At 65.9% G+C, this 23,559-nt stretch overlaps 3 protein-coding genes across 7 annotated transcripts; 2 read left to right on the plus strand and 1 right to left on the minus strand.

The window, feature by feature from the left end:
• Window positions 1-1,016: 1,016 nt before the first annotated feature.
• Window positions 1,017-4,454, plus strand: TNFRSF25 (TNF receptor superfamily member 25). The gene is given in 7 exon segments (XM_058818894.1): window positions 1,017-1,046; window positions 2,553-2,808; window positions 2,811-2,960; window positions 3,036-3,188; window positions 3,278-3,362; window positions 3,467-3,528; window positions 3,613-4,454. Coding segments are annotated over 7 exon segments (1,338 nt in total). The 3' UTR covers window positions 4,215-4,454.
• Window positions 4,455-4,975: 521 nt separating this feature from the next.
• On the minus strand, window positions 4,976-16,313 carry ESPN (espin). 2 transcript variants are annotated; one of them, XM_058818652.1, is made up of 15 exons: window positions 16,020-16,313; window positions 15,039-15,232; window positions 12,652-12,838; window positions 12,383-12,565; window positions 12,169-12,300; window positions 11,911-12,085; window positions 11,516-11,820; window positions 9,833-9,994; window positions 9,581-9,755; window positions 9,267-9,293; window positions 7,972-8,117; window positions 7,602-7,883; window positions 5,516-5,595; window positions 5,423-5,434; window positions 4,976-5,328 (listed from the first exon to the last, which is right to left on the minus strand). In XM_058818652.1, exons 1-15 carry the CDS (start codon window positions 16,311-16,313, stop codon window positions 5,181-5,183), a joined length of 2,502 nt encoding a protein of 833 aa, XP_058674635.1. In that variant the 3' UTR covers window positions 4,976-5,180. The 2 variants fall into 2 exon arrangements, with proteins under 2 accessions (XP_058674635.1, XP_058674636.1); XM_058818653.1 differs by lacking the exon at window positions 9,267-9,293.
• Window positions 16,314-17,705: 1,392 nt separating this feature from the next.
• Window positions 17,706-23,475, plus strand: ACOT7 (acyl-CoA thioesterase 7). 4 transcript variants are annotated; one of them, XM_058818654.1, is made up of 10 exons: window positions 17,706-17,823; window positions 18,477-18,594; window positions 18,985-19,141; window positions 19,635-19,726; window positions 19,862-19,976; window positions 20,412-20,426; window positions 21,006-21,092; window positions 21,768-21,884; window positions 22,066-22,250; window positions 22,886-23,475. In XM_058818654.1, the coding sequence occupies exons 1-10, from the start codon at window positions 17,771-17,773 to the stop codon at window positions 22,991-22,993; spliced, it is 1,047 nt and encodes a 348-aa protein (XP_058674637.1). In that variant the 5' UTR covers window positions 17,706-17,770; the 3' UTR covers window positions 22,994-23,475. The 4 variants fall into 4 exon arrangements, with proteins under 4 accessions (XP_058674637.1, XP_058674638.1, XP_058674639.1 ...); XM_058818656.1 differs by lacking the exon at window positions 17,706-17,823 and adding an exon at window positions 18,359-18,386; XM_058818655.1 differs by lacking the exon at window positions 20,412-20,426.
• The last annotated feature ends 84 nt before the right edge of the window (window positions 23,476-23,559 follow it).

The raw sequence follows: 23,559 nt of genomic DNA on the forward strand, positions 1-23,559 counted from the left end.
GCCGGGCAGAGCAGGCACTGGGAGGCCGCGCTGGTGGGGACATGGATGGGGATGCAGAGCAGTCCCCTTGGCGAGGACGTGTCCTGGGCACGGTGGTGCGGGGCTGGACATGGCACGTGGCTTGTGCTGAACCCCCTGTCCACAGACACGAGAGTTGTCGGGCAGGGGGCCCTGGGGCTGTGGGGGGCTGTGGGAGACTGAGGGTCAGCTCTTGCAGGCGAGGAAGGGGTGACGACGTCGGCAGTGGTGAGCGGGGAAGGTGCTGAGAGGGACGTGGTGCCGGTGGCACGGTGCAGTGGGCAGTGCAGGGAGGAGGCTCGGGCTGGGGGCAGGAGAGGATGGCGCGGGGCTGGGGCAGGTTTGCCCCGTGGGCTGGCAGTGGATGGCAGCACCTGGGACTGGAGTGTGGGAGACACGGTGGGACACGCACGGCGGCCGCAGCCCCGGCTGCCCCCCCATGCTAAGCTGCACTCCACGTCCCAGCTGAGCAATAAAACCAGCTGGTGCACGCTCATGTCTGCCTCTCCTTTCCTTTGGCTTCAGCAGCACCCAAGGCTGGGCATCACCTGGGTGGGTGCATCGTGGGAACAGACAAAAAGGGGATGGGACCAGTTCCAGCCTCCCGTTCTGGAGCTCGGGGTGGGGATGGAGCCCTGGGGTGGGCTCTGCACTGCTCCCCACGTCCCCTGCCACCCCTGCCACCCCCGCCAACGGAGGGAGGGCGGCGACCGGGTCTGCAGCGAGGCACTGCAGGTCCCTCCCGCGCCCAGCGCTCCCGTCATGTGGTTTCGTACCCCCTGGACTCATTTCCAAAAAAGCATTTCCTCCCTCTGCGGTTGGGTGTAAAAGCCTGTCTGGGGAGGGCTGGCGCTCACTCGCCGCGCGTCGCGTGCTGCTGACGGCAGCCGTGGGGTGCCGGGGCACCCTGCCCGGGCACGGAGCTGCCCCGACACCCCCCTGCACCTGCGCCGCTCCCCGCAGCGCCCCGGCATGACCCAGCCGCATCGGCCACAAGGATGAAGTGTTGCTGCCCTGGGGTGGCTTGGGTGAGTGCGGTGGCCTGGGGGGTCCCATGGAGCGCTGGCACCAATTGTGGGGTGTCCCACGGCTGTGGCCGTAGCGGGTCTGGAGGAGGGAGGGAGGAAGATGGATTAACCCCAGTGCCAAGCGTGCCAAAACCGCTTCCCCCTCTGGCTAACAGCCGGGGCTGGGCTGTGCCGCACCAAAACATTGGCGGTGTGGCCTGACCGCGGGGCCACCGGCCGTGAAATCGCGGCCACAGAGCGGATGCGGCCGCGGGAAGGGTGGGGTCAGTCCTGGGGCTACAGCAGGGCAGTGCCTGGGGAGCGGCTGTGCCCACAGACCGCGGGCAGCTGCCCTCGGGGCTCGGGTGCCAACCCCGGCACCGACAGCTGCGTTACGGGGGAGAGGCTCTGGCACGGCACCAGCGGAGGGCTGTCCCCAGCGCGGTGCCAGTCCCGTGCCCACCGGGCACCTGCTGGCCGCGCTGGGCACGGGCAGTGCCCGTCGGCGGGCGGGGTGCGCGGGCAGGGCCCCGCTGGGGACGGTCGTGCCTCAGCGGTGACTCAGATGTGCCGCTGCCAGCCGGGGCTGAGGCAGCGCCCGGATCTGCCGGCAGCGCTCCGCCAGCGGGGCGGCCCAGCGCGGTTTCCAGTCTGCCGGTGGCGGAGGGTTTAGTAGAAAATGATTCAACTGCCGTAATCGGGGCCATCACGGCTGGGAAATCCAGCCCCCAGCGAGGAATCCCCTGGCTCCCTGCCCACGCTGGCAGTGCCGCGGCCCTCTCAGCCCCCGGCCCGGCCTGTGGAAGGGGTGTCAGCGTGGGCACCGCTCGCTGCACCCACCGGGGCTTCCAGGGGAGCAGGGCTGCCCTGCGCACGGCACCTGGCACCCCGCGGGGGAGCCGTGACCTACTTTGGGACGCGCGTAACGGGGCGCGATAGCATCGGGGAGAGCGTGAGCCAGGCACGGCTTCCTTTCGGGGAGGAAATCACCTCCTCTGTGAGGGAGATAAACCCCAGGAAAGTCAAAGCTGGCAGCGTTAACCCCTACGCGCCCGGCTACCGACAGCTCCCTGAGCCGGCGATCTCTGGCACCACCGTGTGCCTGACTCACTGGTCCCCATCCCTGGGGACATGGCAGGGTCCAGCCGAGCATCTCGGTGACGCTCCCCACAGTGCCAGCATGGAAGCACCATTTGCAGAGCACACGGGGGCACCTTGGCACCCCCCTGGGCACAGGCTGTGGCACAGTGGCCCCCGGCAGGAAATTGCTTGCTCGTGTACTGCGGAGAAAGCAGAGCACAGGGGCTGCCGCGGGGCATTCCCAGCCCTAGGGCAGCGCACCCACGCGGCTCTGGGGCGGAGGGCCGCGGCTTCAGCCGCTCAGCCTTGTGCAGGCACCGCTGTCCACACAGTTCCAGGTATGGCTCTGGCTCTGATAGCCCAGCATGAGCTGGTGTGTGAGGGCTGTCCCCACAGGCTCCTGGAGCAACCCGTCTGCCTGCAGCCCTGCTCTCTCCCTGCTTGCAGGTGACCTTGGCAGCGCTGTGGCTGGCAGCCAGCGAATCGCAGCCCCCAGGGTGGCCGGACCACGCCGTGCTGCGAGGGCAGCGGGTCCTGGTGCAGCCACTCCTCCGCCTGAGGAGACACATGGACAGACGGCAGTGCCCTGACGGCATGAACTGGGTGGAGACTGCTCGTCAGTGCTGCCCTCAGTGTCCCGCAGGTGAGCGCTGCCCGGTCCCTGCGGCATGGCACAGCACACCCTGGCACAGCAGGTGCCTTGCTCAGGTGGCCGTGCTCCCTGTCACCCCACTGTCCCTGCAGGGACATTCCTGAGAGAGGCCTGCGTGTGTGATCCCTGTCCTGCCGGCACCTTCCGCACCCGGCCCAACACCCTCAGCGAGTGCGAGGCCTGCTACGAGTGTGACCAACACGGTGAGCTGGCACCACAACACCCCGTGCTGTGCCATGCAGTGCTGTGCCATACTGCTCACTGCCTGCTCTCTGCAGCTTTCCAGAGTGTGCTGAGCAACTGCTCGGCCACCAGCAACATCGCCTGTGGCTGTGAGCCCGGCCGATTCCGTGATTGCGTTGACACGCTGTGCACCGAGTTCTCTTGCAAGAAGTGCCAGACCTGCACTGGACGCCTCATCCAGCGACCCTGTGAGTGCTGCCAGCTGCCCCACGGCACAGCCTGCCAGCTGTGCCACCTCTGGCTGTGCCACCCTGCCTCATTCCCACCCTTTCCCCAGGCTCAGAGTTGCAGGACGCACTTTGTGACAGCAGCTGCAAGCCTGACTTCTACAAAGAGGGTGATGAATGCCGGCCATGTCACATGTAAGCATTGACCCTCCAGCCAGGGATGCATGTGGGGCTGTGGTATGGCATAGCATGGCACAGCATGGCACAGCATGGCACCCATGGGTCCCATCTCCTTGCAGGCGCGCCGTGGACACGTGTGGCAATGAGTGCCAGCAAGTGTGCGGCAGCAACAACAACAAAGGTATGGGGACCATGGGGCCAGGGTTGGTGGTGTGCAGTCACCGTGCTGGCCAGCTGATGGGAATGCTCCTGCTCCTCCTTTCAGGCTCAGGTCTGGAGTACATCCTACTGGGACTCACCGGGCCTCTCTTCCTGGGTGCCCTGGCCATCTACCACAAGAGGAAGAGGCTCTGGCATGGGGGTGGTCCCCACCCCATGGCACAGGCCACCACCTCAATGCCCGGGGCTGCAGCCACACCATGGTACCAGTTCAACGCCTGGAGGTGGCACAACCCGTGCTGGACCCACCCATACTCCCCACAAGAGACAGGGCGAGGCACTGGCGCAGCAAAGAAGAGCTTCCAACAGGAGGCGTTGCTGCGTGAGCCACCCAGTGAGGAAGGAAAGCCCTCCTCATCCCCAGAGCCCCGCGGTGCCTTGCTGCAGGGCAGCCAGCTCTACGCCGTCATCGACGTGGTGCCAGTGCGGCGCTGGAAGGAGTTCATGAGGATGCTGGAGCTGCGGGAGGCAGAGATTGAGCTGGTAGAGCTGGAGGTGGTGCACATCCGTGACCAGCAGTACGAGATGCTGAAGCGCTGGTGCCAGCAGACCAGTGCCACGCTGGACCAAGTCTTTGCCGCCCTGGAGCGCATGGAGCTGGCCGGCTGTGCTGAGGCACTGCGCCAGAGTCTGCCCGTGGGACCCTGACCCCAGCGCCAGCACCCTGGCACAGGGAGGGCCCGACACCTCCGCACCTCACTGGGCACCCAGCCACACCCCTAAGTATTGTTACTTATGCCGTGTAGACATTTTATGTCAGTTTTATGTCCCCTTCCCACCTGCCTGTTCCCCCTATTTATGTCCTCCTGCCCCCAGGGCCGGGGAGGACCCCATGCCCCAGCACATCGTCGGCTGCCCAGCCCCTCGCGGGACGAGCGGGCACCGAGCCCACCCGAACCCATGGGATAGTTCTCAAGGCTGCCCCTGCCGGGCGCTCCTTCCCCTCCCCAATAAAGTGGTGTGTTCTCCATCCGCCAGCCCTGGCCCTTCTTCACGGGGCCGTGTCAGCGGGCACCGGGGCACTGCTGGCCCCAGCACCGCCACCGGTGATGTGGCACCCACAGGTGACGGGGAATGTGGGTGCTGGCAGAGATGCAGGCAGTGTGTGTGTCGGGGTGCTTGTGGTGATATTGGTGAGGGGGCACCGCTGTGGGCGAGCGTGGTGTGGCTGGGGGGTGCTGTGGGGAGCCCCAGGAAGGCGCGGGGCACTGCTGGCGGGGTTTATCGTTTTAATCGCTGGAAAGGCAGGCGGTCTGGGCAGAGCTGAGCCTGAGGCTGGCCTTGAGCGGCTCTGGAGGGGCAGTGGTGAGGGTGAGCGCGCTGCGAGTGGTGCCAGCGGGGCGTGCGGTGAGCCCGGCCGAGCCGGGCGGGGCGCAGGGAGCCGCGCGTCCCACGCTCGCTTTGCATCGGGCAGCACGGGGCAGCGGTGGGCTGGCGGCAGCGGGGAGTGGGGGTACGGGGGGCTACGGGTGCCTGGGGCGGTGGGGAGGGGTTCTCTGGGTTGGGCTATGTGGCCATCCACGGCAGGAGGAGGGTGCCGAAGCATGTCGCGGTCCATGGGAGGACCTGCCAGTCTCCTCCTGCTGCGAAGAGCCAGGATGCGGTGTGGCGTGGCTAGTGCTTGGCTATGTCCCCCTTCTTGAGGATGATCTGTCGCTGCCAGGGCGCCAGCTTTGTCTCATCGTACCCGAGAGTCCTTAGCTTTTCCGACTGCTCCTTCTCCTTCTCCTCCTCCTCCCGCTTCAGCTTCTCCTGCTCTTTCCTGCTCAGCAGCACAGGGCACAGGGCGCCGCGGTCACCAGAGCCGCGGGGGCCGCCGTGCCCGCCCACCCAGGGAAGGGGCTCGCTGCACTCACCGTTTCTGCTCCCTGCGAAGGCAAAGGGAACACTGGGGTTAGTAGAGCCGCGAGAGCCACCAGCTGGTGCAGCATCCCCCGACCCTGGCTCACCTCTCCTCCTCCAGCTTCTTGCGCAGGATGTCCCTCCTCCAGGCCGGCATGCTGGCCAGGCGCGCCTCCTCTTCCTTCTCCTGCAACAGACAGCCGAGTTACCGGCACTGCCCGCCCTCACTGCCGGCACCGTGGGGCCGCAGCATCATCCTGGGGCGCGGCACCGCATCCCTCTGGCAGCGCCCTCCGCGGCACGGTACCGGTGGGGTTCACCGGCACACGGCTCGCCGACGGTGCCCACTTCGGTGCCCACCTTCCGCCGGCGCCGGGAGGAGGAAGGAGCGCGTGGCGTGGCCACAGCCCTTGCAGCACACCACAGCTTTATTGCACGACACGCGGGGGCCCACACTGCCCCGGCACCGCAAACGCCACACCAGAGGGGAGCGCAGCCCCGCCGCTGCGCCTCCCACACAACACACAGCCACGGCAAGCGGCACACACTGCAACCTCGGCCCGGGGCCGCAGAACAGCGCCCAGCCTTCTGCCAAGCTCAGCTGCACCACGAGCCACCGAGGCAGGAGAGCGCACCCTGCACCAGCCCACAGCTGTCCCTGAGCTTGCTGCTGCCCCATGCCACACCACTGGCACGGCCTGCAGCATCTCGTTGGAATCAAGTGTCGAACATCTCTGCCTCCTTCTCCTTCCAGAAGGAGAAGCTGCGGTCAATGAAGCGGCAGAGGTCCTCCTCGCTGAACTCTCCCAGCTCCGGTACCGGCACTGCTGCCCCCTGCCCTTCCGGAGCCATGCTGGGGGGCTCTGCCAGGCTCTCTACCACTGCCACGGGGTCATCCCCAAAAAACTCCTGCACGAGGTCCTCAAAGCCGTCGAGCCAGTGGCGGTGGCCAGCCTCGATCTGCTCCAGCACGGTGCGGTGGAAGCGGCGGACGCGGTGCCAGCTGTGAGTGCCCAGGCGGTCAAACATCTCATAGCAGAGGAGGTGGCGGAAGCGCCGCTCCTCGGGGCTGAGGGGCATCTCCAGTAGCTGGAAGTAGCCCAGCATGAAGAGGTCGAGCGGGAGGCTGTCGTGAGGCATGGGAGAGCCGCCGACGTAGGGCAGGAAGTGTTGGGGCCAGTACAGCACCGCGGTGCGGCTCAGCCGCCGGATCTGACGCCCTGGGACCCGGCGGGCAACACTCCTCCAGCGGGCCAGCAGCCGCCCCGCTGCCGGTCGCCGCCTCCCCGGCCGCCGTGCCCGCTCCTCCCCGGGCACCGCCGAGAGCGCCCGTTTCTTCCAGTGCTCCAGGAAGAGGAAGACTGCGCGCTCCTTGCACCCCTTGGTGCGTTCATGTGTGCTGCTGGGCTCTGGCAGCGCTGCCCTGCTCCTCCGCAGCGCCCCATCCCCGTATTCCTCCTCCAGGATGGGCCGGCGGGCGCTACCAGGGGGCTGCACCCGCTTGCGCTTGGTCACCCTGGGGGCAGGCGCGGGGGCTCCCCCCGGCCCCTCGTAGTTGGCCTTGAGGCTGCGGACGGACACACCGCAGCCCAGGATCTCGCTGCGGGCGTCGTGCTGGGCACCGGGGCCGCCCCCCGCTCCCCCCGCCCCGGGGCTCTCCCGGCCCCTCGGGGTGGCCGGGGCTGCGGCCGCGCTCCTCGGCACCGGGGGGGACCGGCTGCCGCGGGCGGGCGCGTCCTGCTGGGCGAGGGCGAAGCGCCGGGGGGGTGCCGGGGGCGCGGAGAGCGGTGCGAGCGGCAGCAGCTCCTCCTGCGGCCCCCCTGGAAGCGGCTGCCCCGCCTCGTGCATCACCCGCAGGCTCCCCAGCTGCCTCTCCAGGTGCTGCATGTCCTCCTCCCGCATCGGCTGCCCGGCGGGTCCCGGTACGCCCCCGCGGCACAGGGGCGGCGAGCGGCTCCCAGGCTGCGGCGGGAGAGAGGGCAAAGGGGCTCCTGAGGCCGTGCCGCACGCCCCGCGCGCCGCTGCCGCCGTGTGTGGCATCCCCGGGGTGCGACACCCCTGCATGCAGGTAGGGTGGTGCCCAGCCCAGTCAGGAGCCGGGGGCAATGCCACGCACGCCGTCTCGCCAGGTCCTGAGCTGCTTGGGCCGTGCCCGCGCCGCGCTCGCCGCCGCAGCACGAGGGACCCCCCTACCTTGCGCCGCTGCTCCTCTTCCTCCTGCATGCGGAGCTGCAGCTTGCGAACCATCACCTGCCGCTTCCACTCGGGGATGGGCCGGCCGTGCTCGTCCTGGCTGGGCACCAGCGCCTCCACCTCCGCCGCTGCCCCAGCGCCTGCTGCCGGCACCGGTGAGCTCCCGTTGAGCACCGGCTCCGGAGAGCCCCCTGCCAAGCAGCGCGGCGGCCCGGCAGCCTCGGGGGTGGCCGGCGGGGTGGGCGTCCTGGTGGGTGACGGGGAGGACACTGGCGACTCTGCCTGTGGAAGGAGGGAGGGAGGGCGGTGGGCACTTGCCGTGCCGTGCCGTGCCGTGCTGCCGGCTCCCCTGGCCCCCATCACCACCTACGTTGGCCCCTGCCTGGCCGCTGCCGGAGAAAACAGTGGTGAAGCCTTTGCTCTGTGGCGTTGGCTTGAGGCTCTTCCCAGCTTTGATCTCGGCCAGCAGCTCCGAGTTGTCGCCGGTGGGGGACATCATGTTGAAGGACTTGGTGCCTGAAAGGAGGCAGAAGGGGCAGTAAGCACCCCGGCAGCACCATCTCCCTGCCCCTGTGAATCCCCCACCAGCTCGCAGGGTAGGGGGGTGAAGGGGTGGCTGGCTGGCTGCCCCCTCCACACCATCCAGGAGCCCCTGAAGCAGCATCCAGACACCCAGCTCAGCATCCACAGGAACAGCACATCACCAAACTCCTGGGTCCATCAGACCCCAGTGGAGCAACCCCCCAGCACTCAACAGCCTGGCATCCCAGCTCCACAGATCTGTAAGAACAGCACTCCAACAGCAGCTTACAGGGTCCATGGCACCCTGCTGCAGCAGCACCCCGGCACCCCAACACTCAGCCTGGCCCCAGCCCCGAATGCCACTCCATGCCCCCGAGGCACTGTGTCGCAACAGAAGCGTGCCTCTGGAGGGATGGCTCCGTGTCCGGTGGCAGCCTTGCCACTGCAGGACAGCTCCTACACTCCCCTGGCATCTCCCGGCAGCGATGCACCGACAGCCTGAGCCACAGTCCCTGCCAGCCCAGTGCCCAGAGGGCTGCGTGGCACCTGCACCCCACAGCCATGCCACCCGCCTCGCGAGCACCCACCGTCCGTGCCAGCCATGCGTGACTCCCTAAAGTCCCATGGTACCGTGCCAAGGCAGAGCCCCCTCCCCGCGGCCGGCGCCCGCAGCTCGCCCCGCTCGGAGCCAGAGGGCTGCGGGTGCTGAGGGCCCAGCGGGACGCTCGCGCTGCCATCCAGCGCCGGCTGGGACCCCCCGGTGCCGGGAGCCGGCGCTAATAAAGCGGGCGCCGAGCAGCGGCCAAGCCCGCGGGCTGCGCTCAGCGCCGGGGGAGCGGCCGCGGCGCTCACGTGGCGGGGTCACGCCGGCCGGCTGAGCGCGAACAAAGGCGCTCTGTGTGTGCGGGGCCGCCGCTGCCCGGCCCTGCCAGCCCTGCCCTGGCGCCTCCGGCAGCCCCGCACCGCCGCTCGGCGTCCCGCGTGGCACCGGCGACGCGCGGCAGCGAGGGCGGGCAGGTGGCAGCGCCCGGGTTCACCATCGATGCCATCGATGCCCCGCGGGCGCGGCACGGGGCCTGTCCGGCTGTGCCCCCCGCCAGGGCACCCCCCGAGCAGGGAGGAGCGTGGGGCCGCGGTACTTACTCTTCATCTGCCTGAGCGCCTTTCCTCCTAGGGAGAGAAGCAGAGAGGCGGCGCGGGGCGCGCGGCAGAGGAAGGATTTGGCCACCGCGAGACAAGAGAGAAGAGAAGCGGCCAGCAGTGAGAGCAGGCAGGGGCGAGCGGGCGTGGGAGCCCCCGCGCCGACACCGGAGGAGAGAAGGACAGAGAGGCTGTCAGGAGCCGCGCGGCCCAAGCGCCGCGGGAGGAGACGAGCCAAGGAGGTCAATGCCACTGTGCAGCCAACGGGACGGTGCCCAGGATCGCTCCCCGTGCCCACCCGGCACCCTGCCACTTACTTCCCGTAGAGGACGAGGAGCGGCGGGGGCCGGCGGGAGTCTCGGCCAGCGGGGGCGGCGGTGGGGGCGTCGGGCAGGCGGTGTCGGGCAGCGGTGGGGGCGGCGGTGGAGGCGGCAGCTCGGCACCGGACTTGCTCTCCCCATTGCTCATGGTGTCCGTCGAGATGGGTGATGCCTGGAAGGGAGCATGGGCAGGCGTTGCTCGGTGCCCGTGCCGCTGAGCTGGGCACGGCCTCGCGGGGCAGGGCTCACCTCCTCGGTGTGCGCCATTCGCTGCGGGCCTGGCTGCTCGGCCACGACGTGCCCCAGGTGCTTGTAGTAGTCACCGGTGCTCGGCTGCTTGCCGAAATTCCTTGACCGCCTGCTGGAGTCGGCCCGGCGCAGGCCCTCGGGGCTGCTGTCACGCGATGCCAGCTGCAATGGGGAGCCCACCTCAGCCCCACCGTGCTCGGCTGTGACCGTGGCACAGGGCTGGAGTGGAGTAGGACCGTGCCAGTTTGCCTTGGGGCAGATGCAGAGCTGGGACGGACAACGGGTGCGTGCCCTGGGGTCTGTTCGGCAAACGGCTCTACCAGGGGCTGCGTGCCATGTTGGCAGCGTGCGGCATCAGTGCCTGGCACTGTGACCCCATAGCTGTGCCCAGGATCCTGTCCAAGCCTCCCCCGGGATAACCCCCTGGGAACAGGAGTGCCGAGCCCCAGCCCCGCGGATTACAGGAAGCTTATCCCGCGCGGGGCTGGGGCCCGCTTCCAAACCTCCCTCTGAACAGGGCTCTCAAGCAGCGCAGCCTCAGCTCACCCCGGCGCATTCCACAGCGGCTTTGCGAGCTGTGCTGCCGAGTGCTGCGCTGCAGGGGGCTGTACCTGCTGCCTGGGCTCGGGGTGCCATCGTGGCATAGCCCCTGCTCCCCTTGCTTGGGGCCCCACTATTTGCATTTCCCCGATGCCACCTCCACCCATGGCATTTTCACGGCGAGCCCAGCTGCTCGCTGCCACCGCCACCAGCCCCAGCTAAGTCAACAAACGTCAGCTCAGTGCTTCCTACTGCAGCTGCCATGGGAATTGTGCCAAGCCTGGCTCCCACTCCGGCAGTCCCAGCCCCGGTCTGGCACAAGGGTCTGTGCCGCTGAGCCCCATTCCATGGGGCACCCACACCGCTGTGGCACCGCTCTGCCACACGCTCACACCTCCCCAAGGCAGTCCATTGCCCTGGTAAGCACTAAGGAGCCAAGGCCATGCACAAAAAGCACTGTGGGGTCCCAAACCCACCACGTGCCTGGCACACACTGCTCTGCTGAGACCCCCATCCCATGTGCCCTGTCCCCCAGAGCATTGGGCTCTGCCAGTGTCCTGACCATGCCCAGAATCCTGCCCCTGTTGAGGTGGCGAGAGCCACGGTAGGGGGTCAGGGCGACCCCAAACCTACTGCATCCTTATGCCCCCCCAGCCCGCCATGGAGGGCTGCACCCCTCTTACCTGTGCACGCCTGGCTGAGCCCTCTCAGCTCCTGGCAGCGCTGGCTGTGCCACCCGACACCTGTGGCGCGGGCGACACCGGAGCCGGCCGCTCGGGTTACCGCCTGCGCAGCTGCCCACGCCCAGCTCGGCATGGTGCCTGTGGTATCGCCGGGCCCATGGGCGCGGCTGCCATGGCGTGGTGCTGCCCGGTGCCCCAGCCAGTGCATGGCAGCAGTGCATGGCCCACCCAGTGCCATGGAGCCACCAGAGCCTCACTGAGCCCAGCTTGCTGCATCCTCACTGCTGGCTGAGCCCCAGCCCTCCCAGCGCATGTGGCCTCCGGCTGGGACTGTCCCCTCCCGGTGCAGGCAACAACCGCTCAGATGGATGGGTGCCCTGTGGCATGTCCCTCCCGGGTGGTGTATCCCTCTTGCTGTGTTTGGGGCGTGGTGCAGGGGACACGGTGCATGGGGCCGTACCTCTCGGCGCAGCGCCTGGCTCTCCACATGCCGCAGGTTGTTCTTGGCCCGCACGTAGATGTCAGCGGTGTGGGGGGCAGCGGGGGGCGCAGGTGCAGGGTAGCCAGGGGGTGGCGGGGGTGGCCGGGTGCTGGGGGGTGGGGGTGGCGGTGGGGGGAAGGCAGGGGGTGGTGGCGGCGGGGGACCCTCGCCTGCTGGGCCCCGGCCCCGCGGCCGCATCTCAGGGTCCAGCATGTCCATGTACGCCTGCATGTCCGCCAGCGCCGGCTCAGGCACCCCTGCGCAGGGCAGGGGGTCAGGGGGGGCTGGACCCGCGCCCCCCGCCCCGCGCCCCCTGGCCCCGCACTCACGGGCGGCGGGGGCCCCTGGGGGGCCGCCCCTCTTCTCCCCGGTGCTGGACTGGCTGGAGTGGCAGGAGTCGTAGTTGGAGAGGGTGCTGGCAGGGGAGCCCACCTCGAAGCGCGCCTGGGGCACCGACGCCGTGGTGTTGGGCGAGGACATGCCCGAGTCGGGCTGGCGGCATTCCCCATCCGCCGAGGGGTCTCGTGACAGCACGCGGTGCTCCACGCTCTGCTGGCACAGCCCAGGGGTCAGGGCAGGGCTGGGGAGGCCCCGGTGCTCCCCGTGTGCTCCCCACGCCCTGATCCCTGTACCATGTTCTCCACGGTGCGCAGGTACTGGGCGCAGTGGCTGTGGCCGTTGTAGTCGGCGAGGTCGGCCGCTGTGTAGCCATCCTGGTCACGGATGCTGAGGTCGGCACCGTTCACCACCAGGATCTGGCAGCACTGGGGAGAGTGGGGGCGCACGGCAGGGCTGGAAGGAAGGCCCTCTCCTTGCCCTGACACCCTGTTGGCCACCAGCACCCACCTCCAGCTCGCCATTCTCGGCGGCATCGTGCAGCGGCGTGCCGCCCCAGCCGTCGGCGGTGATCTCCCCGCCGTGCAGCAGCAGCCAGCTCAGCACCTTGGCGTGGCCACGGCTGGCGGCAAAGTGCATGGCTGTGGCCCCCTCAGCATCCCGCTCCGACAGGCTCACCGTCGTGAAGCTCATCTGTGTGTGGGCAGGCGGGCTGAGCACTGGGGCCCTGTGCCACCTCACTTTGCCACCATGGCCTGCCGTGCCCGGACAGCGCTTACCAGCCACACGATGACAGTGTTGTGGCCCATCTGGGCAGCAGCGTGCAGTGGGGTCATGCCGTCGTAAGCCCGAGCGTGGGGGTCAGCCCCACAGTCCTGCACCAGGTACTGGATGATCTCCAGGTGGCCTTCCTGGCAGGCGAGGTACAGCGGGGTGGCCCCCGTCTTGGTCTGGGCACTCAGCGTGCTGCAAGTGGGGCACAGCGCCCGTCACCTGTGGCCACTGCTGCTGCCAAGGGTGGGACAAGGGGCGGGCAGGACACAGGGACATGGGGGCTTGTAGGACACAAGGAAAATGGGCAGGTGCAGGGGAAACAGCTGTGGGCAGGCAGGGCAGTGCCAGGGCTGGGAGCTGTCTACCCCATGGCTTCCCATGGGTCCCGGTGCTGCTGCGGTGGCTGCAGCTGCAGCGGGAGGTCACTAAGTTAATCAGCCTGCTTAGGCTAAGCTCCTTCCTCCGGCTGTTTTTGGACACTGCAATTTAGTCGTATTTTAAAGTAAGCTGCTTACACAGCACCGGCCGTGGAGCCGGCGGGGAAAGGCCAACCTGCGCCATGATGCCCAGCTGCTGGGTGCTGGTGTCCCCTCGCTGCCCCAAAAGGCCTTGGCATCCTTGTGTCTCTCATCCTGAATTGTGTATCCCAAATTGTACAACCCAAATCCTGAATCCCACATCTTTTACCCCACAGACCCATAATCTGCATCCCACATTCCCACATCCTGCCTCCCGACCCTACAGGAAGCTGTTTTATTAAGTGCTCCATAAAAAAAAAAAAAACAACCCTGTTGAATATTTAAAAAAGGAAGAGCAATAAATACTCTGCTCTGTTATCGCAACGATCGCAGGCCCTAAATAATTGATCCCTGTAACTGTGAGACGGGCTGTGGCCAGCACTCCCTTCCCGCTGTCCCTTGCGTGCCGTGCCACCGAGTGCCTGCCCCGTGCCCAGCAGTGCCAGGCTGGCACAGCCCTGTGGGCTCCCCGAGCTGGGGATGGGGCTTGGGGCAGCTGCAGATTGGGGTGCTGGAGTCAGCAGGAGCTCAGGCACAGGGGCAGTCCCTGATTCCCATGTCTCAGTAATTGGGAAGGGGTTAAGCCACTCGGGCACTGCCACTAAACTGCTTTGGCAGATGGCTGAGCCCCCATGCTGGGCCACCGGCTGCCGGGGGCGATGCGAAGGTGGGCTGGGAGCATCCCGCAGCGGCACCGCGGATTGGATTTCGCAGCTGTAACGGAGCCTCCGGGCAGGCGCGGGGCTGGGAGCAGGGCCAGCCCTAAATAATTCAGGGGGAAGGCGGTGACAGCAGCGGAACAACCCCGGCAAGCGGCGTGAAAGGCAATGCGAACGCCGTGCCACACCTGGGCTGGCACGGTGGGCGTCGAGCAGGAGCAGTGACCGGTTTGGGGCCGGGCTTGGGCTGCAGGGGTTAATCCCAGAAGTGCTCAGGGCTAAGCTGGCACACCTGGGGCAAGGAGATAAAGAACTGGGGCTGGGACAGCTCTGGCCAGTGAGTGCCAAGGGATTCAGGGATCTCTGTGGCTCTGCCTTGAGGAGAAGATGCAGAGCTCTGGTGTTGTGGCACCCAGAGACAGAGGGGTGCCGAGTGCTGGTTCACATTCCGCTGCCTCAGGACTCCCTGGATGTGGGAGAGCTGTGCAATCCCTCCCATCCACAACCCTGGAGCCTTCCAGGGACAATGTGGAGCAACAGCGCATCCCCCCGGCTCCGCTTTGGCTGGGTCTCTGGGTTATTTCTAGTGGCCTCTGCCCACCACAGGAAATCGGATTAGCGGCCACCTAATCACCTGCTGCGGCCTCGTGGCCAGGCCCGGCATCGCGGGCCCTGTGGGCTGCTGTGCCACGTAACGGGGGCACCAGCCCGGCCCCGGGCACCGCTCAGGAGGAAAAAAGGGGATGCTGCCGCCACGGAGCCGTCCGGGAGAGGCTGCCGTGCGCAGCAATGCCCACGGACCTGGGCAAGCGGAAAGGTCGTCTCCGGCGCGGGGAGCAGCCTCTCCTCGGCGGTCAGCCTAATCCATTTACATAACAGCGGGCGGACAAAGGCGGCTGTGTTATCGCCCCGCGCCAGGAGCCGACTCAGCGGCCAGTGACAATATTTCTGCCAGCGCTCGCCCCTCTCCTCCTCTCCCTTTCTTTCTGGGCCATAAAGAAGGTGCAGCTGCCTGCCCGGCCTGATAACGCGGCCGCGTTGCCCTTGGAGCTGGGGGACCAGGGTGGCTGCAGCATTCGTCCCCAGTGCTGGCACCTTGCCCGGTGGCTGGAGGGAGGGTTGGGGGCACAGCCGGCACCCCGTTCTCCCACTAACCCCGCTCCTGCTGGTGAGTGCCAACCTTCCGGCAGACCCTGTCTCGCTGCCAGCAGTTACCTGGGGCAGTGTCCCAAGAGGAGTCGCAGGGAAGGGAAATCCCCTTTCACCGCGGCGTAGTGGACGGGCAGCGCTCCCGTGTTGGTGGCTGCCGTGGGGTCGCTGCCTCCGAAGCGGAGGAGCCACTCGATCACCTCATGGTGACCGAAGCGGGCTGCCAGGTGCAGGATGGTGGCACCAGAGTTGTCTGTGTCCTGCAGGAGGAAGTGGGACGGCTGTCAGTGCCAGGCACCAGCCCTTCCGGCAAGGGGGTTGGGGACCGCAGGGGCATCCCCCAGCCCGGAGCTGGTGCCAGGCGGGTGGGGCGGACAGGGTGGAGTTCCGTCCGTACGGAGCGGAGCCGGAGCAAGAGCACAGAGCATCGGAGCGACCGTGGGACCGGCGTGTCTGCCTCCGTCAGGGGCCTGCGTCCGCACACAGTGAGTGCAGCACAATGCCCTCCTTGTTCGGATCCCCTAACCGCGAACTCGCCGCCGAGCCCCGCCGTGCCTCCGGCCCGTCTGCCCTCCGCGCTCGGTGGGGCGCGGGTAGCGCTGGCCCCTGGCCAGGAGGTCGCCGATGCGTGCTGACCCCTTCCTTCCCGATTAATCTCCTCTCCCAGCCCCGCCGCCTCCTCTTCCTTCGGCCGTCACATGTCTTTAACTCTCGGCCGGCCCCGGGGCAAGCCGCTTACCGCCGCGGTCCCGCCGTTGTGTAACCGCGGAGGGCGCGGCAGCCCCGGGCAATATGTGCTGCCCTCTCGGCTGAGCCCCTCCGGGATGCCGGGGACTCTCCGGGTCCGTGGGATGCCGGCCGCTATGCCCGGCGGAGCCCTGCCCGTGCCGGCTGGGACGGACCCCGGCTGGCCGTCGGCAGGGTGGAAAGCACCACGCGTGACCGTGTCCCCGCGGCCACCGCCACCCACACGGGACCGCGGAACGCCTCCCCGGCCGCCCGCGCCACCGAGGGCCCCTCCGCCGCCCCCCGCGCCCCCGCTCGCACCTGCACGCCGCAGCCCCCCTGCGTGAGCAGCCACTGGAGACAGGCGAGGTTGCCGGTGGCGGCGGCGTCGTGGGCCGGTGTGGCCCCGTTCCGCGCCCTCGCGTCCCCGCGGAGCGCGGCCTCGGCCGCCAGGTACCGGAGGCAGGCGAGGCGGCCGGCGCGGGCGGCGTGGTGCGCGGGGGACGCGCCCAGGGCGTCCCGCAGCCCCGGCCGCAGCAGCCCGGCCGCCCGCAGCCCCCGCAGCGCCTCCACGTCTCCCTGTCGCGCCGCCTGCAGCGCCCGCTCCAGCGCCATCCCGGCGGCGGCCCCGGCCCCAGCGGCCCCGGTGGCGGCCCCGGCCCCGGCGGCCCCGGCCGCCGCTTGGCACTGTGCGGCGCTCCCGCCCCGCCGCCCCCCGGCCCCGCCGGCTCCTCCTCTCCCTCCCCCGGGGCCGCCCCTCCGCCCGCCCCGCCCGACGGCGCGGCGATTGCCCGCTGCTCGGGACCCCCGCCCCGCTCCCCTCGGCCCCTGCTGGGGCAGCCGCGCTTTGCGGAGTGGCGGACGGGACCAGGACCGGCACCGGTGCAAGTCCGGGTGGACCCCAAAGCGGACCGTTCCCAGCTGCCTGTCCGCGGCCTCGTGTAGCGGCCCCACGGGTGTTCCCTCCCGCCGCCCGCCCATGCAAGAGGCGCGGCAAAGATGGGCTCCTCCGGCACCCTCGACGTGCGCTGCCGGTCCTGGCTGTTCAGGCAGAACGGGGGGCTCTGGGCGGACTGCTGTCCCGCCTCAGCCGGCGGCGGGGTGCCGGCAGCCAGGCACGGTCCGCTTTGGTATCCACTCAGCCCTGCAGCGGTCCGGTCCCGGCCGCCGCTGAAAAGTTGTTTTATGAATCGCTGGCGGGGCAGCGGGCGGCGCGGGCGGACAGGCGGGAGACCCTCCGTCAGCACCGCGGACAGCGGAGGTGCTCCTCGATCAGCACCGAGGACAACGCAAGGCCGCCCTGCCCGCCTCCTTCCCTGCCTGTCCCCCGCCCTCCCTGCCCGGCCCTCCCGCCGGTGGTTTATAAAGCCGGTAGCGGTATGGAGAGCGGGAGCGCCATGTCCCCACCGGGCGTTGCGCGGCAGGCACCCGGCTCCGGCCCCGTCCTGCCTCTGCCGAGCCGTGCAAAGTGACAGCTCCGGCATTTCCAGCCCGCTGCGCCCGCGGGCGGCCCCGTCTGCCCTCAGACCCTCCGGTCCCTCACGGAGACTCGCCGCCGCGCTCGCACCGACGAGAGCCGAGAGCTCCGGGTCGGTGAAGCCCTGAGTGCCGTGGCTCCCGGGCGCGATCCTGAACCCCCTCCGGACCCTGCGAGCTGTCACTGTCTGCTCGGGACTCGCCAGCACCCGACCCAAAACCCCGGGGCGCTACCGGGAACTGCGTTACAACCGGAGAGAGCCGACGGCGCCGGGAACGCACCGGGAACGGTGCTGCCCGTGTCGACCCTAAGCCGGTGGCTCCTCACGAGTCCCCGAGCTGGCGAGGGGGCCCCAGTCCCGGCGGGCTCACACGAGTCCGCGGGCAGCCCCGGACCCCAGTCCCGGTGAGCTCACACGAGCCCGCGGGCAGCCCCGGAGCCGCCCGGTTCCGCGCTCCTCCCCGCGCGCTGTCCGCCAATGGCGCGGCGCGGCGGGGGCGTGTCCGGGCGCGGCGGGGGCGTGTCCGGGCGCGGCGGGGCGGGGCCAAGCGCGGCGGTGCCGCAGCGCCGCTGCGGGCGGGGCGCCGGTGCCGCCATGTCGGAGCCGGGGGCCGCGGGCCCTAGCCCGGCCGCCATCCAGGTGTCCAGGTACGGCCCCGCCGCGCTCGGGGACCCGGACAGGGCTGGGCAGGGAGGCGGGCGTGCTGGGGGCCGCGGGCGGGTGCCGGTCTGCGATGGAGATGCTGCCCGCCCGCCCTGCTGCCCTGCTGCCGGCAGCGGCGGCGCCGCCCGCTTTAGTCATGCTGTCAGTGACACTGACCGCGGGCAGAGCGCAGCAGCGCCGCGCCCGTGCTCCGTGCTGCGGGGGCTGGCAGCGGGCAGCGCTGCCGCGGCTCTCCCGGGCGCGGTTCTCCCGCCAGTGTCCCCGCGGCTCTCGGGCGCGGTCGCGCTGAAGCAGCATCTCCTGTCCGTGCCAGCGCGCAGCCGCTGCCCCGGTGCCCCCCGGGCGTTATTCGCCGTTGGCAGGAAGCGCGGCTGCTGCCGGGAAGCCGCGTGGAGCAGCGGCAGGGGCCCGGCTCGGTGTGCGCCCCACCGGGGCCGGCGGGGTGGGGCCCTGGTGAGACGCACCCTGCTTCCTTCCGCTCACAGCGGTTTCCACCGCCGCTCACAGGAAGCCGCGTGCGAGCAGCGATGTCCCGGCAGCTCAGCCGGTGGGCGATATGCTGCCTCCGGGCAGCCGCACCGGGGCTGGGCTGGGGGCGCGGCAGGGGTTGTGAGCTCTCATGTGCCTCCTTCGGCAGGATTATGCGCCCAGACGATGCCAACATCGCGGGGAATGTCCACGGGGGAACCATCCTGAAGATGATCGAGGAGGCAGGAGCCATCATCAGCACCCGCCACTGCAATTCCCAGGCCGGGGTGAGTAGGTGCCGGTGTGTCTGCCAGCCTCTGGCACGGTGACCTTCCACTCCCTGCCGTGTCTCACTGGGAGTGTTTCCTCCTGAATGCAAATCTGGCTGCAGCCAGGTCCCAGTAGCTGGAAGCATTCTGCTGAAATTGTGGTTTACCATGAGAAACATTATTACTCATTATTGCTGTTAATGTTTTAACTCCTGAGAACGGCAAGTTGGGGCAACTCTAGTGGTGCTTACAGATGGGGAAGGAAGCACGGCCAGTGGCTGATAAAGGTGGCGGTTGCAGTATCCGAGCCGCACATGGCACGGCAGGTTTGGCTGGTGTCAGGGAGCTGCCAGCTGTGGACCCGTGGCGTGGCTGTGATCACTCTCTTGGCTGTCTCACCATCCCCAGGAGCCCTGTGTGGCTGCACTAGCACGGGTGGAGCGGACGGACTTCCTGTCACCGGTGTGCATCGGCGAGGTGGCCAACGTCAGTGCCGAGATCACCTACACCTCCCGGCACTCTGTGGAGGTTCAGGTCAACGTCATGTCTGAGAACATTTTAACAGGTGGGTGGCTGCTGGTGGCTGTGTTCCAGAACACCAGGAATAACGGTGAGCTTGCAGAGGTGACCCCATCCTCTGCTCCATCACATTCGGCAGAGAGGAGATCTAGTGTGTGTTTATTGACAGAGCTGGGAGTGGAGGGAGGGCTGGTGCTGGGGAGGGAGGCCAAGCAGGCTCCCTGGGATTTATGGCTCCATTGTAGTGAAAAACAGCAAAATCTGTTCGTAGCTCTTCCTGCCTGATTTGCTGCCTGTGGCTGCCTTTGGCCTGAAAAGTCCCTTTTCCTGCTGTTGCTGTGACAACCAGTTCTGCTTGCTGGGACATCTTCCCAAAAGCACATTGTCACATCCGCTAAGAGCTAAAGCCTGGTAGGAGCCAGCAGGGCAAGGGGCCACCAATGTCAGGGGCATTGCCAATGTGTGCCCAACCCCAGACTGGTGGCACGTAGAGCACTGCTGGCTTTGGCACCATCACCTGCTGCTCCCTTCTCCTCCAGGGGCAAAGAAGGTGACGAACAAGGCGACGCTGTGGTATGTGCCACTGTCCCTGAAGAATGTCAATAAGGTCGTTGAGGTTCCCCCCATCCAGGTAGGACAGCTCACTTGGGTTGCCCCCAAACTGGAATTTGTCGTCCCCGTGGAATGGCACTAACCTGGCCCTGTTGGCACTCCCAGCTGTGCCTGTGGCTTTGCCAATCCCCTTCTTACCAGCCTTCTGTTCCAGTATGCGAGGAAGGAGCAGGAGGATGAGGGGAAGAAGCGTTATGAGGAGCAAAAGCTGGATCGGCTGGAAACGAAGCAGAGAAATGGTGACGTGATCTTACCTGTCATCAACCCAGGTAACACGGGCAGTGTGTACCCAGTGCAAATTGCCCAGCAGTACTGGGAGACCAAACTGGTCCCCTGGGCATCCCCAGGGCCCTGTAGGTGCACGTGTGCATTCTGAAACATCACACCAGGGATGGGGATGGGATTTTGGAGCAGCAGTGTGTGAGTGGAGGGGGAGCTGAGTGGATGTACCCTGAAGGGGCTGGTGCATGAGATCCCCTCTCCAAAACCCTGTTCCTGTATCCTTGTGTGCTTGTGTGCAGCTAGAGCTGGTTTTGGTCAGCAAGGGCTAAATGCAAGTTGTGGGCAAGAGTGGCCTCTAGGCCTGGCTGTGGTCTTCAGGCAGAGGTGGAGAGGAGAGGTGGCACATGAGGGATGTTGGGGAAGGTGATGGGGGATGAAAGTTGCTCAAATGCTTTTTTCTCCTCTGTCTTCCCTGCTCACAGACAGGCAGACAAAAGGTAAGGTCACCGGGCACTGCTCCATGGGTGGTCACCCTGAGTGGGACTGGGCTGCTTTTCCTTTCTTTGAGCTTCTTTAATATCTCTCATCAATCCTTCTGAGAGAGGATTTCCTCTGCTGGGAGTTTGAGGGTGTGACTTCTGTCACCTGGAGGGTGTGGTGGGACAAAGGTCACCAGGATGTGCCAGGGCTGGGGGCATGGGGATGAAAGTCTTCCCACCAAGGAGAAAACAGGGGCTCTATGCAGCAGGGTCTGGGAGGTACAGCTGAGAAGGGAAGCAGACAGCAGTGTGACCCAGTTCACTCCTGTTTGCTTTCATGCTCTCTGAAAGCTTGAAAAGAAAGAAATGAGCTGAGCTAGAATAAAGTGGATGGGTGGAGATTAGAGGGAGGCAGCAGCCCATCAGGTGATAAACAGTCTATGCTCTTGGAACTTCTCCAGCCTGGTGTAACCACTGATTTCAACATAGTTCAACTTTGCGCGAGCCAGCCCCATGTTTTCTTCCTTTGGACAACTTAAGACAGGGGTGTATGGGTGCCAGCTGAGTAGCTCTCACCTTGCTTTGCTCTCTAACCAGAGCCACACACCGTTGGCTACAGCCAGTCCAGCCTGATCCACCTGGTGGGCCCATCAGACTGCACACTGCTGGGCTTTGTGCATGGAGGTGAGTGAGCACTGCCTGTACAGCACCTGGCTTCAGCTCCAGGTGCCTTTTCCCTGGAGCAAAGTGTGGTTGGAGAATGACTGTTTTTGGTGGGCTCTGCCTCTGGAGGCATATTGACTGTCAAAGTCAGAGTTGCTTTAGCTGAGACAAAAGCTTCATCTTTTTCTGTGCCCCAAAAACTCATGTACTCGAACTGTAAATCCTACAGTTTTGTCATCGCCTGGAGTACAAGCATGCAGCGTGTGACTGCTGTTATCTGAAGTAATTTCCTCTTGGCTGGCAGCGCCCATCACCTGCAGGGCTGGCACGTGTGGTGCAAGCCCTGGGAGAGGTGTGTTTGCTGAGAGCTGGGACAACACATACTAATCCTTAAACAAACAAAACAAACATGGTCAGAGCTGTTTCCTGTTTGTGGGGCTAATCTCACCTTGTAAGGGTGAAGTTTGCTCAGAGAAATTTGGGAGAGACAGAGCTGACCTTAATCATAGGTCTGTGAGGATATTGCCCTGGTATTGAGAGGAGCCTTTGTACTGGATTTTCCTGAAATTGGGACTTAGTCTCCAGTCCAACTCCCCAGCATAGGTTTGGCCATGCTAAGGCCTTACTGACCTTTGCGTGGTTTCCCTGAAATCCCACTGACCTCCCTGAGACAGGACCCTCTGCCTGCCCTCACAGGTGTCACCATGAAGCTCATGGATGAGGTTGCTGGGATTGTGGCTGCCCGCCACTGCAAGACCAACATTGTCACTGCCTCGGTGGATGCCATCAACTTCCATGAGAAGATCAAAAAAGGTACCAAGGGTGGTGGCAGGCACTGTGATGTTCTCTTGCCACACCCTGGCTCCTTTGGATGTGCTTTCAGGACATGCTGGCAGAGAAAATTAGACCCTGTTTGATTAATCCTGTGCTCTGCTTAATACACAGCTTAAGCATAAAACATGCAGGACTTGACTAGCCCCTCTCTGTTTCACAGGCTGTGTCATCACTGTCTCAGGACGTATGACATTCACAAGCAATAAGTCCATGGAAATAGAGGTTTTTGTGGATGCTGACCCGTTTGTGGACGAGCCTCGGGAGCGGTACCGAGCCGTCAGCGCCTTCTTCACCTACGTGTCCCTGAGCAAGGAGGGGAAGCCCCTGCCCGTCCCGCAGCTGCTGGTAAGAGCTTTTCTCTCTGGATTGGACCCAGCAGGGCCACCACATCCCCTGCTCCTCCTGCGACAGAGCCCAGCCCAAGAAATCCTCTTCCCTTGAGTTACTCAGCAGAAAAAATATGAGCGCGAACAAGACTTCCCAGGACAGGCTTCAGGGGTTTTATTTTTGGTTTATTTGTTTTGGTTTTGTTTGTTTGTTTTGAATTTGGTTTGTGTTGTTTTGGTTTTGTTTGGTTTTGTTTTGTTTTTGTTTTTTATTTCTCGTGAAAATTGTGTGGAAGTTGGGGATTTTCTCCTTTCTCATTGTTGAGAACAGGCTGCATGCAGGGGGGACCCTGAGTGGCAACGGAGGCCCCCCATCCCTAATATCTGCTCCCCATGGTGTCCCCATTCCAGCCTCCTGCCTGTATCATCTCCCATAATCCTGGCAGGCTTTCCTGACACGGTGCTTCCGACTGGGGGTGTTGCTTAATATTTGATGTGGCACAGGTCTCCTGCTTAATGCAGGGCACGCTGGCTGTCATGTGCATGTTTGACAGAGAGCAGCACCTCTAGAAGTGTGAGGGGAGGCATGTTTCCCTCCCACACGCACTTGCAGCACACTGACACTGCAGCTTTGCACTCTTTCTGTGACCTTAGACGGAGACAGAGGACGAGAAGCGTCGCTTCGAGGAAGGGAAGGGCAGGTACCTGCAGACCAAAGCCAAGAGGCAGGCGCAGATGCAGCAGCAGGCTGCCCAGCAGTGACCTGTGTGGCACCAGTGCCCACCAAGCATACAGGTTGTTCCCGTTCGTTTTTTGTGTCCGGCCCGCGCCAGCCCCGCGCCTCCGCCCGCCCCAGCCTGCTGCCGGCTCCACCGCTTCGCTGCTGCTGCTGGGCTCAGCACCGCACACCTCGTGCTTCAGGTGGCTCTGAAAGCCCCCAGGAGTCTTCCCAGGCACTCACCATCTGCCTCCAGAGCTGTTGTTGCCGTTTGATCCTGTTGGTGACGTTCCTGCCTGTGTCAGAGCCAGGCTGGGGGCGTGTGGTGGCTCGAGGGGCGCGTGAGGCCGCGAGTCTTTGTGCTGCTGTGTTCGACTCGCTGGTTTGTCCTACCATGCACACCAAAGCTTTCGTACGTGCTGCGCCGCGCTGGGGCCGCACTGAATGTCTGTGACATCTCTAGGTAGTTCTCTGTGCACATCTAAGTTATTTAAGGAATCCTGTGGCATAAATAAAATCTGTTTCATTGACTGGAATGAAAGGCTGACACTTTTATTTCAAAACAATCGTGCTTTTCCTCCCTCCCCCAGATCCGCCCGCGCTCCCTAAG

The sequence above is a fragment of the Ammospiza caudacuta genome, chromosome 22, assembly GCF_027887145.1.
Source record: "Ammospiza caudacuta isolate bAmmCau1 chromosome 22, bAmmCau1.pri, whole genome shotgun sequence".
In the NCBI taxonomy this organism is placed as follows: Eukaryota; Metazoa; Chordata; class Aves; order Passeriformes; family Passerellidae; genus Ammospiza; species Ammospiza caudacuta.

What these genes read in the sequence shown, in the direction of transcription:
- ESPN (XM_058818652.1), bottom strand. Translation starts at nt 16,313, where the DNA reads ATGGCGCTGGAGCGGGCGCTGCAGGCGGCGCGACAGGGAGACGTGGAG. An exon ending in TGCGCACCGTGGAGAACATG is followed by an intron (nt 12,086 to 12,168) that starts GTACAGGGATCA and finishes CTGTGCCAGCAG; the next exon opens with AGCGTGGAGCACCGCGTGCT. An exon ending in GGCGCTCAGGCAGATGAAGA is followed by an intron (nt 8,118 to 9,266) that starts GTAAGTACCGCG and finishes GCCTCCTTTCAG; the next exon opens with GCACCAAGTCCTTCAACATG.
- ACOT7 (XM_058818654.1), top strand. Translation starts at nt 17,771, where the DNA reads ATGTCGGAGCCGGGGGCCGCGGGCCCTAGCCCGGCCGCCATCCAGGTG. An exon ending in GCCGCCATCCAGGTGTCCAG is followed by an intron (nt 17,824 to 18,476) that starts GTACGGCCCCGC and finishes CTCCTTCGGCAG; the next exon opens with GATTATGCGCCCAGACGATG. An exon ending in CCATGAGAAGATCAAAAAAG is followed by an intron (nt 21,885 to 22,065) that starts GTACCAAGGGTG and finishes TCTGTTTCACAG; the next exon opens with GCTGTGTCATCACTGTCTCA.